The sequence below is a fragment of the Mauremys mutica genome, chromosome 6, assembly GCF_020497125.1.
Source record: "Mauremys mutica isolate MM-2020 ecotype Southern chromosome 6, ASM2049712v1, whole genome shotgun sequence".
Classification (NCBI taxonomy): Eukaryota; Metazoa; Chordata; order Testudines; family Geoemydidae; genus Mauremys; species Mauremys mutica.
The window spans coordinates 12,563,649-12,579,020 of record NC_059077.1 but is presented as its reverse complement, the minus strand read 5'-3'; the positions used below and the strand labels follow the sequence as shown (position 1 = coordinate 12,579,020).

At 44.0% G+C, this 15,372-nt stretch overlaps 1 protein-coding gene across 2 annotated transcripts in view; it reads left to right on the top strand.

Moving 5' to 3' along the window:
- The window catches only part of LOXHD1 (lipoxygenase homology PLAT domains 1), a 281,541-nt gene that overhangs the window by 165,793 nt on the left and 100,376 nt on the right, over positions 1-15,372 (top strand). The window contains exons 25-31 of one of the 2 annotated variants that reach the window (XM_045021840.1): positions 3,566-3,869; positions 6,395-6,549; positions 7,691-7,824; positions 8,766-8,914; positions 10,718-10,822; positions 12,148-12,276; positions 13,258-13,422. In XM_045021840.1, the coding sequence (XP_044877775.1) occupies positions 3,566-3,869; positions 6,395-6,549; positions 7,691-7,824; positions 8,766-8,914; positions 10,718-10,822; positions 12,148-12,276; positions 13,258-13,422 (1,141 nt within the window). Of the gene's footprint in view, positions 1-3,565; positions 3,870-6,394; positions 6,550-7,690; positions 7,825-8,765; positions 8,915-10,717; positions 10,823-12,147; positions 12,277-13,257; positions 13,423-15,372 lie in introns of those variants that run through there. The other variant, XM_045021841.1, reaches the window with a different exon arrangement.

Below are 15,372 nucleotides of genomic sequence, written 5' to 3'. Positions count from 1 at the left end.
TCTTGGCCTTGAGCTAGTGGCATTATCTCTTATACTTTAATTAAGCTTTTGTATTTAATCGAAAAAGCACGCGTGACATATTGTCATGCTTACTTTAGAATGTGCCATTAATCACACATGGCACTTGTGATAGAGATACACATTATTGGCTCAACCTTGCCAATCCTTGCTACTGGAATTACTACTCTTTGTTCTGCAAAGCAATTCTATGCATTTCACCATTAGCAAACTCACTTAGATTGTGCTAATAGTGTTAGGGATGATGCAGAGCTATGTCATCCCATGAAGCCTGCTGCTTTGAAGGGGTGCATCTCATGCTTTTCTGTACTTTATCTGTTGAAGGTGCTAACAGTACCCTCCTACCATAGTATCTGAGCACCTTATGATGTCTGTACTGTATTCTTCCCTGACCCCCTCCCACCCAGGGTTTGGAAGGGCAGTGCTATTATCCCTATTTGCAGATGGAGAACTGAGGCCCAAAGAGACTAAGTGACTTGCTAAGGCCACACTGTAAGTCTAGTGGAGAAGAGAATTGAACCTGTGCCATCTGAGTACTAGGCAAGTGCCCTAACCACTGGGTCTCAGTCAACCTGGGCCTGGCAACCAAAGAGTTAATGCAGGAACTGCTGGCCAATGCTGATTGGCTGCCTCATAACACCTGGGAGAATAAAAGATTTGAGGGGTGGGGCAGCTGCCAGAGGAGCAAGGTGGTTATGGAAAGAAGGTCCTGCCAGCAAGCTGGTGAGAAGCCTCCCTTGGGTGGCAACAACCCAAAGAAGGGCAGATCAGAGGCACAGGCTGCAGAAGCCTACAGAACCAAGAGAGGAAGGAAGGAGCTCAGCAGGGGAATTGTTGAGAACTGATTCTGCCTTCCTGGGTTCAGGGCCCTGAACTGGAATCCAGTGGAGTGGGTGGCCTGGGTTCCCCTACCTACCTCTTAACAGAGTTTTAAGAACCAAAGGGGGTTCCAGGCCTCTTGAGGACAAGGACCAGATAACCTTTGCCAAACATGAGGGGAAGGGGGCAGGTACGCTCCAGTGGGACAAAATTAATGTCCTTGCCTCTAGAATAGGTCGATAGAGATTCAGACAAGAAGGGTGGACTGACCACCTCGTTGGTCCGAGCAGACTCTGTGCAGTGCCCTGTCTGGCCAAAGGGGGTGCTGACACAGTGGGGCACCGTCCACAGGAGGTGAGAGCAGCTCAGTAGCAGCCCCTGTGCTATTCTGAGCACAAGGCAGCAATTCAGTGCAGTCCTGAAACAGGCCGTGCAATGGAGGGCTGACACTTTTTCAAGGAAGAAAATAAGAATACTTAGGAAGTCCTGGGTCTGGCTTGAATGAGATGGATAATTAATGACTTCTTTACGCCTCTCATAAGAGGGAGGCAGCATGGTCCACTGGATAGTGCCAGGAGATCAGTCAGGAATAGGCCGATGTGTGTGCTGTCTCTTTAAGTCTATTGAAGGAAGCCGGGCAGAAGGGAGGGGTAGGTGGGGAAGGGTCTAGGCACAAGTCCTATCGTGAAGCAGAGTGAGGGATAAAATGTTTGCTTTGTTCTAATAAAGTTCCCTGTTAAGTGTTGAGAAACTGACTTGTTCAGTGATTCTTTACCATTGTCACATTATGCCTAGTACTTTTCCTCAGTAGATCTCAGAGCACTTTATAAACGTTGGTGTCATTATCCCCATGGTACAGATGGGGAGATGTAGGCACAGAGAAGTTAAAGTGATTTCCTTAGGTCACCCAGTGGCAGAGCTGGAAATAAAACCCAGGTGTCCTGGGTCTGAGGCCAGTGCTCTATCCACACTGCCCCCGTAAGATACAGATATGCATTCCTTTCTGGGGTCTGCCACTGCCTTGCTTTGTGCGTTTGCAGGGCTCTGTTAACCTCTCTCGGCCTCCGTTTCTTCATCTGCAAAACAGGGACAACTTCTTTGAGTATTTGGAGGTCCTTGAATGACCAGCACTTTATAAATACACCTCTACCCTGATATAACGCTGTCCTCGGGAGCCAAAAAATCTGACTGTGTTATAGGTGAAACCGTGTTATATTGAACTCGCTTTGATCCGCCAGAGTGCGCAGCCCCACCCCCCCGGAGCACTGCTTTACTGCGTTATATCCAAATTCGTGTTATATGGGTCACATTATATTGGGGTAGAGGTGTACTTATTGTTTGTTATAGAGACAAGGGCGATGAGGTAATATCTTTTATAAGACCAACTTCTGCTGGTGAAAGAGACAGGCTTTGGAGCTATACAGAGTTCTTCAGGTTAACATATTTCACGGGTTAACTACTTAAACTAAACATTCTGTCTGTAACATTCTGAGTTTGTTCCCCAGACCTGAAGAAGAACTCTGTGTAAGCTCAAAAGCTTGTCTCTCAGTAGCAGAAGTTGGTCCTATAAAAGATATTACCTCACCCACCTTGTCTCTCTAATATCCTGGGATCAACACAGCTACAACAACACTGCATATATAATTTGTTATAACATTTCAAATACCAGCTGTACATTCATCTGTTTCTAAAGTAAAAGAGCTTCCCCTGACATATTAAATCTTACAGATTTGTATAAATCTTCTATGTAGATCACTCTATTTACATAGCCATGATTGTTTCCTATTAAACGCTTACACAATTTGGAAGCCTTAAGTTTAATGTGTTACCCATTTTCTGCAGTTTTCCAAGTACACAAGGTAGAAGTTTGAAGCATTAGGAGATTAAGGATCTCTATCTTTCCCAATATTAATATTTACAGGAAGATATGGGAAAGAATAAGACTGTATGAGCTACATGTTAATGAGACAATGCTATCAGCTACAGACAGGGAATGCTGGATGCACATGAGCTGGGAAAAGAGAGACACTTTTCTCTGTGACTGTTATGGGGAACTGAGGCACAGGATAGATTAAATTACTTGCCCAAGGTCACACAGGAAATATGTGGTAGAGGTAGGAATTGAACCAAGTCTCTTGAGTGGTAGGTTAGTGTCCTCACCACTAGAACAGTCTTCCACTTTGGTTACCATACTGCATTGCTAACATTGATTTAAGGAGCACCATATGTATATACAGCATTTTACCAATCACCTAACCCTCCCCCCCTCAACCAAAAAAACCCAAAACGGTGCAAGGTCCACACCTCAAGAAGCTTGCAGACTGATAGAGATGAATACAGTAGTCAGCCCAATAATTTAACAAAGGCACAGCAACAGTGTTGGTGAGAGCAGGAGAGGCAGGACTGGTACCCAGTAGATCTTAGTTTGAGTGTCTCTGCCACAGGTGTTCTGTATGACCTCATGCAAGTCACTCAGTCAGTTTAGATGATATTTGATGGAAGTGCACTACACAGTAATTTAGAACAGGAAGTGAAAAAGAACCCTCAATCCAGCTGAAACTGGGGAGTGGGGCAGGGAATGACCTGTCACATCTCACAGTCAAGGTAATAGTGAGGTAATAGCTTTGGGTGTAATGGTCCATGTGGAGTTTTAAGCACTGTCATTGCTTATTTGTGAAGAGAAGACATTTCATGTTCTCTCGGGCCTCAAACTTGTCTTTGGTGGCAGGTAGAGGCTGCAGATGTTGGCAAGATCTACAAGCTCCGAATTGGCCATGATGGGAAGGGCATTGGGGATGGCTGGTTCCTGGAAAGTGTCACACTTAAATGGATGGTAATGAAGGTGAAGGAGACAGATAAGAAGAAAAAGAAGAAGAAGAAGAAGAAATCCAGTGAGGAAGAGGAGGAGGACTCCCAGCCAGAAGAAGTGATGGAAGTCTGTAAGTTCGTGGCTCACCGCTGGTTGGCTACAGATGAAGGGGATAAGGAGCTGGTTGTGGAGCTGATACCCGAGGATGGATCTGGATTTGAGGGTAAACTTCAGCAGTAAATACGTGTCCCTAAGCGTCTCATAATCAATCAAAAAATTATATTAAAAGAGCAGTACACAGTTAACACTCAAAAGTCTGGAAATGCCATAAAGTCGTATATACCCCCTCACCTCCACCCCCTTGTGCACTCAGGATAGCTCAAAGACTGTGCTTCTGCCAGGCTGCTACACCATCCCCACCCCCAGTGAAATGGAAAAACAGCAGATTTAACAATGAGAAAAACAAATACTTTTCACACAGCATGTACTTCTAGGGGAATTCTGTGCCAAAAATTAAAAATTTTGCACCAAAAAATTAAAAAATTCTGCACACAATATTTTAAAATTCTGCATATTTTATTTGTCAAATTAACACAATATAATCACACCAGTTTCAATTATTTTGGTAATTTCTTTCAAAATACCTCTCAGCAAGTATGTCTGTAACAATACAGGCAACAAAAAAAAGGATTCAGGAAATGTTTGTTTGACAAATAGATTCCTTACTAGGCATATTCATACAGAACTTTGAGTAATTCATTTAAACCACAATACAGAAATGTATTTCCTGCACCCCTCAGAAGTAGTGCAAAGCCTTGGGAGAGTCAGGGGTAATGAAAGAGCTGAGGGAGAGGGTGGGTGTGGGTGGGAGAAGTATGGAACAGGATTTTTTTGTGTGGGGGAGAGATTGTTAGGGAGCTGGGGAGCCTCCCCCATGCAGACCCTGGCTGACCCCTAGCCGCTCCCATTCAGTCGGTCACATCTGCCCCTATCCCCATGTATCCCTTCACCCTCCTGCCCCTAGACCCCATGTGGCCCTGCAGTCCTCCTCCTGCATCCACATGTGACCCTGCAGCCCCTCTCCCCCAAACTCATGCAGTCCTGCAGTCCCCCTCCCATTCAGTTCATGGCTCAATGCTGTCAACCCACTAGCTCCTGTCTGTCCCTCCCACAAGCCCTTCTGAATCCCAGTCTGCTACCCTCCTGTAGCCCCGGGTGCCCCACTCTGTCCATCCTGTGCCTCCTCACCTGGCTCTACTGTGAGGAACACACCTCTTCCCCAACCTCTCCGCCCTCTGGCTGCCCTCTCTTCTGGTGCCACAGCAGCCCCTGGCCGGCGAAATGCATAATTGCAGCGCCTCTCCAGCAGACTCTATATTCTGCAGAGCAAAAAAAATCTGAATGAATTCTGTGGCACAGAATTCCCCCAGGAGTAAGCATGTAATTAGCCTGTGGAGCTTACTGCTACAAGATATCATTGAGGCTAAGGGTTTAGGAGGTTTAAAATCCCAGCTTCAGCATTTATATGGCGAACAAGAATGTACGACATTACAATAGATAGGGTAAAAAATAAGATCTAAATCCTCATGCTTCACAGCAGAAGCAAACGGGGGGGTTTGGAAGAAATGTCCTAAATGGCTTGGTTATTCCACAGTGGTCCAGTAGGGGTTTCTTGAAGCTTCCTCTGAAGCATCTAGTGTTGACCACTGTTGGAGACTGAATATTAGACTAGATGAGTGTAAGTGAAACCCACACACCTGCTGGATGTGGTGCTCTGTCCCATCTAGTGGCACTGAGACCACTTTGAGAGAAAGATTAATGAGTCTGCTCTACAACCTTAGCTACCAGCCATATGGCTTGTAGTTCATGGAGTAGATCAGGGGTCGGCAACCTTTCGGAAGTGGTGTGCTGAGTCTTCATTTATTCACTCTAATTTAAGGTTTCGAGTGACAATAATACATTTTAATGTTTTTAGAAGGTCTCTTTCTATAAGTCTATAATATATAACTAAACTATTGTATGTAAAGTAAATAAGATTTTTTAAATGTTTAAGAAGCTTCATTTAAAATTAAATTAAAATGCAGAGCCCCCTAGACTGGTGGCCAGGACCTGGGCAGTGTGAGTGGCACTGAAAATCAGCTCGTGTGCCGCCTTTGGCACATGTGCCATAGGTTGCCTACCCTGCAGTAGAGGCTCATGCATTTAGCTGTAGGAGTCCCAGGTTCAATCCTGCCCACCAATGACTGGAGTCTATCAGCGTTACATAAGTTAGTGAGCAAATAACCTGGCTAGGGAAGGTTAAAATAAAGCCCAAGTAAGAGTTCAGTTCAAGACCCTTTCCTCAGAGCTGGCTTTATTATCACAAAAGGATTGGAAACAAGAGTAAACAACTCAGAACACTTGGTCCCAGCCAAGCTAAGAGGGCAGAGGACACACCATTCTTCCTTGCTCTCCTGGCCTGCTGACGGCTCCCATGGAGGGAGGGACTTACCTCAACTCTTATCTCCTCTAGAATGATCTAGAAGCATTCCTTTTTATAGTGTCTGGCAAGCAGTCACATGACAGTCACCTGATCCCTCTCCATCGTGTGCCCTGTCTGGACCACAACTCAGAACAAACCTCATCTTAATAGGGCTGGCCATGCCTGTGCTTATAGGCCAGCATGTTGTTATAATGGACCACTGGTCTGATCCAGCATGACAGTTCTTATGTTCCTATGACATCTCTTCTGTGCAACTTCACTTACAGAGAACACCTATGAGGTCCATGTCATCACTGGGAATGTGTGGGGTGCTGGGACTGATGCTAATGTCTTCTTGAGCATCTATGGTGAAGGAGGAGGAGACACTGGTGAGCGCCAGCTGAAAAGGTCCAACCACCTGAACAAGTTTGAGAAGGGCCAGGTAAGGCATTAATTAGTCACTCAAGCAAGCAAAAGGCAGGTATGATCCTCTGTCCTTGAACACAAGCTGCTGGTCCTTCTTTGCTACATCTTCTCAGTAAACCTCAGGCGCTTCTTTGAATTAAAAGTTTGGACATCTGGTTTTCTCTCTTAAACAAATAGAGCTGGAAAATATCTCAATATGTATTTCAGTGAATATTCACTTGAATGAAAAACTGGATTTGCTCCACCTGGGTTTGTGCCTCTTTTGTGGTTGGATTCCTGCAAGTGTTCTGGTGATGTAATTTACTGGCAGAAATGTTTGGAAACTGCAAATTTTAAATGGATATTAGATAATATATGTCAGAATTAATTGTGAATGTCTGAATATTTGCATTGGAAAATTGATCCTAAAAGTTACACTCATCTGGTCAGGGAGCAAAAACAATATCATGTGACCTATCTGTCCAGTTATAATTAAAACAGTGCAGTTTGCAATCAACAGAGCAACTGTTACTAGTAGGAATTATTCAGAGAATAATTTTGAATAATGAAAAAAACTGAGAAAATGGTAAACTGCTTGCAGGCAACTTGCAACAAGCAAAGAGGCTAAATTTGCCACATAATCTGTTTATTATGAATTATTAGCTCAGATCTAATAACATTATAATCTGAGCATCATTATTTAAGTCGGAGGAATTCTAAGAAAGAGTTATAACACCTTATGCTTTTGGTAGCAGAAGAAGCCCAAAGTCTATCAACAAGCTAATTGCACTAAGGTTTCTAAATAGCATGACAATAAAGGCTGTATTGTCATATTGTTATTGTTGTTAATGGGTAAACTTTATAAGGGAGAACTTCTTCAGTAGCTTCAACAAAGCATACTGAAGTCCCCAGGAGTCTTTCCATGGACTTAAAGGGCCTTTACATCTGGTTTCAGATGCTTCATTGCAAAGTGGATTCCAACAAGAGATAAGGACTCTGGAAAGACTGAGAGTTAGGAGAGACACATTAAAGCTGCTGATAATATGATTTTAATATCTGAGAAAGCACGAGAGAGTTTTCACTTTTTTTTTTAATGGAAAAAATACCCTGTCCAGGGCACTGACTCCCTGTAAACTTGGGTGTGAAACACCAGTCTGCCTCTGTTTCTGCTTTTGCAGGAAGATATATTCACTATCAAAGCCATTGATCTGGGAGTACTGAAGAAACTGCGGATTCGTCATGACAACTCCAGCGGCAACTCAGCCTGGTTCCTGGACAGAGTGGAGATTGTTGATCTCAAGGACAACACCAGGTGAGCAGATTGCTGCACTCCATTCGTGTGATCAGACGCATGGGATTCATACTTCTGGTCAGATAAATATAAAGCCTTAGAAATACAAAGAACATAGTGATTTTGTTACATGTGTCACGAATCCAGACTGGATAAGCCTCTTAAAATGCTAAAATAATGGTGCTTTTGGATGTGGGGATGGCTCTCTCAGACATGTGTGTGTGCGGGAGGGTAATAAACCAATGGGCTAAATCCAAAGGTCCTGACCCAGGCAAATTCCCAGTAACCTGAGAGGGAGCAGACTGAATAAAACTTGAGCCCCGATTCATCGGAATGCTTAAGCATGTGCTCAACTTCAAGCATGTGAATCGTTCCATTGACTTTAGTGGGGCTACTCCCATGTTAAAAGTTAAGCATGTTCATAAGTGCTTTGTTGGTTTGGAACCTGAGTGAGGACCTCAAGACTCATTCTGTTGTTTGTAAATATAAAGTATATTTTGCTGTGAGACAATCATTAACTCTTAGAAGCAGCAAAGAATCCTGTGGCACCTTATAGACTAACAGACGTTTTGCAGCATGCTGCAAAACGTCTGTTAGTCTATAAGGTGCCACAGGATTCTTTGCTGCTTTTACAGAACCAGACTAACACGGCTACCTCTCTGATACTATTAACCCTTAGGTTATTTATCTGCTTCTGGGCCTTAAAATGAAATGAGCGAGGCGGGACTGATAGCTTGACACTCAGTACCTATCAGAAGGCATCAATTACCAGGCCTGGATAAGTCCACACAAAGGGAACAAAAGACAAGGAAGGAGACACATTTATGCTTATCAGCTTTGAGTGCTGTTACTCTTTGTTAACGAGCCTCTCGTCTTTGCTAATTATTGCTGTCCATGTCTGTGAAGTGCTCTGAAGATGAAAATTCCTGTGTGAATGCTGTGTGCCACTGTTATTCTTGCAGGTATTATTTCCCATGCCAGCGGTGGTTGGCAGGTGAGGAAGATGATGGTCAGATTGCCAGGGAGCTGGTCCCAGTGGATGAAGCATTTATAAAGAAAGATTCAGACAATGATCATCAATCTCTTGCCTCTCTGGGCCTGGAACAGAAAGGTTTACATCAGTCTTGTGTTTCTTTCAATAAGTAAAAGGAAGACAAGTTATTAATAGCTCTGAGACCACTATCAATTAGAGTATTTGTTAGGCCATGAAAAAGTCCCCTCCTGGATTGTCAGGGTTCCCTCCCCACTCTGAACTCTGGGGTACAGATGTGGGGACCCACATGAAAGACCCGCTACGCTTATTTCTACCAGCTTAGGTAAAAACTTCCCCAAGGCACGAATCCTTTCCTTGTCTTTGGACGGTATTGCTGCCACCACCAAGTCAGTTAGACAAAGATTCAGGAAAAGGACCACTTAGAGATCCTATTTCCCCAAAATATCCCCCCAAGCCCCTTCACCCCCTTCCCTGGGGAGGCTTGAGAATAATATACCAACCAATAGGTTAACCAAGTAATGTTGACAAGAAGGTGTGAGTATCAACAGAGGGAAAATTATTTTTTGTAGTGACCCAGCCACTCCCAGTCTTTATTGGTCCCAGTGGATGAAGCATTTATTTAGTTAGTTAGCAATGGGTACACGTTTGGATATGAAACTGACCAGGTGCCAGTGACTAAAACCAGAGACTTGTTGCTATCAAGGGAAGGAACCTGAAGGTTTCTCTTTTTTTCATTCAGCACCCTGCTGTCTTATGATCAGAGGTGGTGCTAGCCCATTGGGGGCCGTAAACAAGAATATTCCCCCCCCAGACACACAACATATACTAAAAAAGCAAATAAGGAGCCCCCTTGAGCAGCTTGGGGACCTATGCAATTGCTTGGTCTGCTTATGCCTAGTGCCAGCTCTGCTTATGTTTATCTTCCTGAAACTACCTTGTATCCAGTCTACTTGATTGCCCATGCCAGCAACTGAATAATGACGTGATCATGGGGCCTGATCCTGCAAGGTGATGAGTGTCCTCGACTTCCACTGACTCCAGTGGGAGTTGAGAGCCTTAAGCTAAGCGCCTGCACCCATATTTATACAGCTGAATAAGTGGGCTAATTTTCAAAAATGTTGAGCACCCCGCAGCTCCCATTGACTTCAGTTGGAGCTTCTGGCTGCTCAGCACTTCTGAAAATCAGGACACTCGTTTGGGTGCCTAAATATGGATTGATGAGTCTAACTTTAAGCACCCATTTTTGACAATCTTGGCTTATTATTTTGTAGTATTGTGGAGACAACTTCTAGGAATTTCCACAGTTCTGAAGAGTTTGCCACACTTTTCAGATGATGGTGTTGTGGGAAACTATGCAAATCTTGTACAGTGAAGGGCTGTCTGCATATATAAAATCTGGTGCTGTAAATGAAATGTTCTTGTAGATTGCAGCAGGAAACAAATCTGAGAAGCATGTGAGACTCCCAGGAAAGAAATGGGAAGCAGGGCTGCCCAGAGGATTCAGGGGGCCTGGGGCAAAGCAATTTTGGGGGCCTCTTCCATAAAAAAAAGTTGCAATACTATAGAATACTATATTCTCGTGGGGGCCCCTGTGGGGCCCAGGGCCTGGGGCAAATTGCCTCACTTTCCCCCCCCCCTCCCGCCCCCAGGCAGCCCTGATGGGAAGTCTGAACAGCTCTGTCTTCTGTAAAGATGGAGAAAGCATTACTGAATGAAGAGCGGTCGCGGATCCTGCAGCCCAACAGTCCTGTTTCACTCTAGCAAATATCAGTACAAGCGACAGGAATTACCGTCAGAGCTTTAGGAATACAATCTGACTGTCCAAAAATAAATAACTAACACGTGCAATGAAACAAGAAGAAACAGAATTAATGGCTGCTCAGTGTTCACACTCTCAAATTAAGAAATGCTTTTTGACAGCTAAATCAACTACTTATACTGTGAAAGTGAAAACCGGGGACAAGAAGAATTCTGGGACAGATGCCAATGTCTTCATCATTCTTTACGGAAATAAAGATGACACGGGTAAGAACCAAGTACAGCCCATGTATGTGTGAGAGAGATGGGGTCCGTCCTGTTGGTATAATTGACTGAAATGGCTGAGGAGTGTGGGGTGTGGTTTTTTTTGCGTTCCTCAATACAATATCTGTTCTTAGTTAAGATGAGTTCATATTCTTACTGTAAGTCTTTTTCTTATCAGAGTGCATATGGAAGCCAATGTTATTTAGCATTTTAGTTACTAGGGGATAGAGCCGCAGCTCCTGCAAATCACTGTTGTTTCATGGGCTTCAGTAGAGCTAGGCCAATTTACACCAGCTGTGTAAGCCGAACTGTTGACAGCATCGATTAAAACAAAGAGTAGGAAAACAGAACACTGGGTCTGGGTCAACTCATTTGTATCCCAGCAAGGAATCAGCCCACTCTAGAAACCCAGCTCGTCTTCAGCTGCTGAGATGTTGCAGAAATATTTGATCTGTTGATGAGTCAACCCTGTTGGGAGCGACACGATGCATATGTGGTGAATCTTAGTATTTGTGAAAGTGACAGACACTGAAGAGAAGTGTCAGGCAAATTCCCTTACACAACTTGGACCACATCTGTACCTGGCCCTTCAACAGCATAGTTGCTGTGGCATTGAAGGGAGACCTCTCAACTCAAGAGAGATCTGATGGGTATTTTGGTGGGTTTTTTATATTCAGTTGAAAATCTAGGGTTCAGTGTGACAAAGGACGGATTGGTCACCATGTCTCCAGAGGTGAAAGGCCATTTATTACACTGTAGCCACATCCCCTGTTCCTGTTTACAATCCCAAAGTATTGATTTTTATACATTAAACCAGGGATACTCAGACTGCAGCCAATGAGCCGCAAGTGGCTCTTTAATGTGTCTCCTGCAGCTCTTTGAAGCACATGATATTAAAACACTGTGTGATTTAATTATTAACCAATCTAAGTTATTAACCAGTCAGCATAAGTGCTGGAAGTAGGTGTGCTGGGGATCCTGCCACACCCCTTGGCTTGAAGTGGTTTCCATCCTACACAGAGTTTACAGTTGGGTTCAATGACTCTCAGCCTCCCGCCCACACACACGCTATATAAATTGTTCCAGCTTCCCTACCAATCAGGATGCTTTTACTATGTTATTAACCAATTATAGATAATAATATAATAATACACGATCTGTCATTTTACTGTGAGAATAATTATACACACACACACACATATATAGTAAATGAAACAATGAATTCACACTACTTTTTTGGGTGATGCTGATTGCTAATTTGGCTCCTGAACCACTGAGATCTGAATATCATTGCACTAAACAATGTCTGTATGTGCTGCAACAAACAGGGATAATCAATTTAAAGGCCTCCAAAACTAACAAGAACAAATTTGAACGTGGGAAGCTCGATGAGTTTACAGTGGAATCTGTGGACATTGGAGACCTGAAAAAAATAAAGATTGGCCATGACAATAAAGGTAAGATGACCTGGCACAACATAGCTTTCCTTGTTCCATGTTGGGGTGGGAGAGGGTGTTATATTTGGAAATATTCATTTCATGACTTATTTATTAACATGCTGGACATTATTATCATCACAGGCTTGGTGCTTTGCAGACAAATATACAGGCTCTTTCCCCAAGGAGCCTGCAATTTAATTTAGATGTGGTACAGCAGTGGTGGCAAACGAGGTGTGAGGCGTGTTGAAACACAGCAGTTTTTTCATCCTTTTGTAAGCTGTGATATTATAGCAGGAGGAGTATGCACCAGGGTGGAAAGGCTGCCCAGGAGAAATGCACATTGCAAGGGAATTGCTGTACAAAACCATTATTCCAGGAAAGGGGTGATGCCAATCCTCTGTCTGGCTTTATAACCACCTTGTGGTATATATTCAGGGCATTCCTACCTGGTTGCTATGCTTTAAAGTGATCTGGATTTCAAAATGGGATCTGCAGATAATAAAACCCCGGTGTTAAATTCACACAAAGGGCCCAGGTTTTCACATGTGACTAGGGGTTCCAGATGCCTCAATTTTTGAATGCCTAACTTCAGACATTTTAAAGGGACCCGATTTTCAGAAAGTGCTGCAAACCCTCCCTCTGATAATGAGGCCCCTTTAGTCTCCCACTGGACAGTCCGACTCTGAGGCACCCCAAACCCCTCGCCACTTTTGAAAAAATTGGCCTCAAGTTCTGACGAAAGAAGCAAGAGTGAGCAAGAGTCTAATGGTGACCAGTGAGCTCCTCCTGTGTTCTGACCCTGGTTTTCACTCCCTCTGGGACTTTGGGCAAGTCACTTAGCAGTAGCCTGTCTACCGCAAGTGACTTGTCTGTAAAACAGGCTGATAACACTTACCTCTGTCACAGGGATCTTGCAGGATGAATTAATTAGTTCATTGTCTGTAAAGTGCTTTGCTGGTGAAAAGTGCTATTCACGCTGAGTATAATCTCCTGCTGCAGGTGGCTCTGCTGGCTGGTTTCTGGAATGGGTGGAAATTGATGCCCCGTCACTTGGGCAATGCCTGAAGTTCCCTTGTGGCCGCTGGCTGGATAAATCAGAGGACGATGGAGCCACGGAGAGAGATCTCTTCCCTGCACAACTGCAGACAAAAGAATATGTTCCATGTATGTAGAGTTTTGCCTCATGGCAGACATTGAATTGCTCATCTCTAAGCCCCCTGCTTTCCCCTTTCCCTATTTCTGTGGGGTGGGAATCCACTGTGCTTCACATCTCTCACATTCACAACTTTGAGGCTCTCTCTGACTCTTCTCCACACATGCTGGCTGTTGCCACATCTTGTCACTTCTGCATCCATGGCTTTTTTTAAATCTACCCCTTCCCTTTATAAGGAAAGATGGTCCAGTAGTTAAGGTGCTAGCCTGGGACTTGGAAATGGAGGTCTATTCCTTGCCCTGCCACAGACTTCCTGTGTAGCCTTGGCCAAGTCACTTAGCCTGTCTGTGTGCCTCAGTTCTCTTTCTGTAAAACGTGGACAATAGGACTTGCCTTCTTCACAGGACTGTTATCAGGATAACTAACCTTAAAGACTGTGAGGCACTCAGATACTACAGTAATGGGGACCATAGAGCTACCATAGATTTATGGATTCTTTCTTCTCTCCCCTGCCCAAACCCTGGTTCACCTGGACTATCCTCCTCTCTGGCCACCCTGATCTTTACCGTCCCCTCTTCAAACTATCCAGCAGTCAGAAGCTAAAATAATCATTTTCTGGTGATGCTCTGACAGTGTCCCCTCATTCACGTCCCTATCTCCGCTGCTGCTCTGACCATGGCACCCCCTGTCTCTCAAGCACATTTGCACTTTCTTTCCACATAAAACATTAGGGGTGGAAGAAGGGGTGCTCCTTGTACCCTTCCCCACCACCCTCCCTGGTGCGTTCAGTCTGCTGTCAGACACAACTGGCCCCAGGTTTGGAATAATAAATATACAGACACATGGGATGAATGTCAACGCATCGCAAGGCCTCTGCAAACATAGATCACACCTAGGGATCATCAGTGTCACATTTCAACCCTATGGGACTTAACCAGTGCATAACCCTTGCGCTGGTCCTCTTCAGAGGAATGGCTGTCACCAATAGTACCATGGTTTTGCTTCTCACCGTGTTTTTCCTGAGATGTATCACACATGGTAATATGATACATGACTTGAGTGGGTAATTTATTAGGTGTATTACATGACACAAGAGTTTCTGGAATGCCAGCTCTTCACGTACAATATGTGCAAAGCTTATTTGTGTCAGCAGCCCTTCTGCAGCGTCTGGAACCAGCAATCAGGGCTATGGAGAAAGAGACTTGCAAGAACCAAGCCTAAAATACACACGTGCGTAAATACACCTGTTGTACTAGTCACAGTATTCTAATTTCCCGACCATTAAAATCGTGATTTCAGATGGCCACTAAAATGGTCTGACATGTCTCATGATCGCTCACGCCAAATGATTTCCCTGAGCATGGAGGATGAAAACATGTTCTTGTTGTGCCCGCTAAAACAGTGCCTGTGGGCTACAACCTGCAAACGAAAGGGGATTCTGACAGCTGAGAGCTGTGACCTTGTTACGGTGCTGTGCTGTTGATTCAGTTCTAAGCTGATGTTAATATTCAAATAAAAAAACAAGCATGGCAGACTTGAGAAGAGCCGATCATTTTTATTCCATAACACATAGCAGGCGATTTTGGTCTCCCGGATTAGTTCTTTATTTTTACATATTGCAGGAAACTATTTCAGTTTATCTGCAGCACAGGCGAATAGGTTTCATTGGTTCTGGCAAAAAAGAATATTAAGTACCTTCAGGCTGATTGTCTCTAAAATCAAACTTCTTCATCTCTGTTCTCCTGAGAGCTGTGTTTAGAAAGCCTGGATAGTTAATGAATGATTATGCTCTGATATGCATAATCACAGTTACTCCAGCAATAATAGAAGTGGTGCCAGAAATATGCCATCTGTTCTGATCTAGGATGCTGAGTCCTAGAACTCCCAGCAATAAAGCATAACAACGAATATTGCAATGGGTGGAGTGTGGGAGAGCACAGGATTATAAGCAGCTCAGAAGG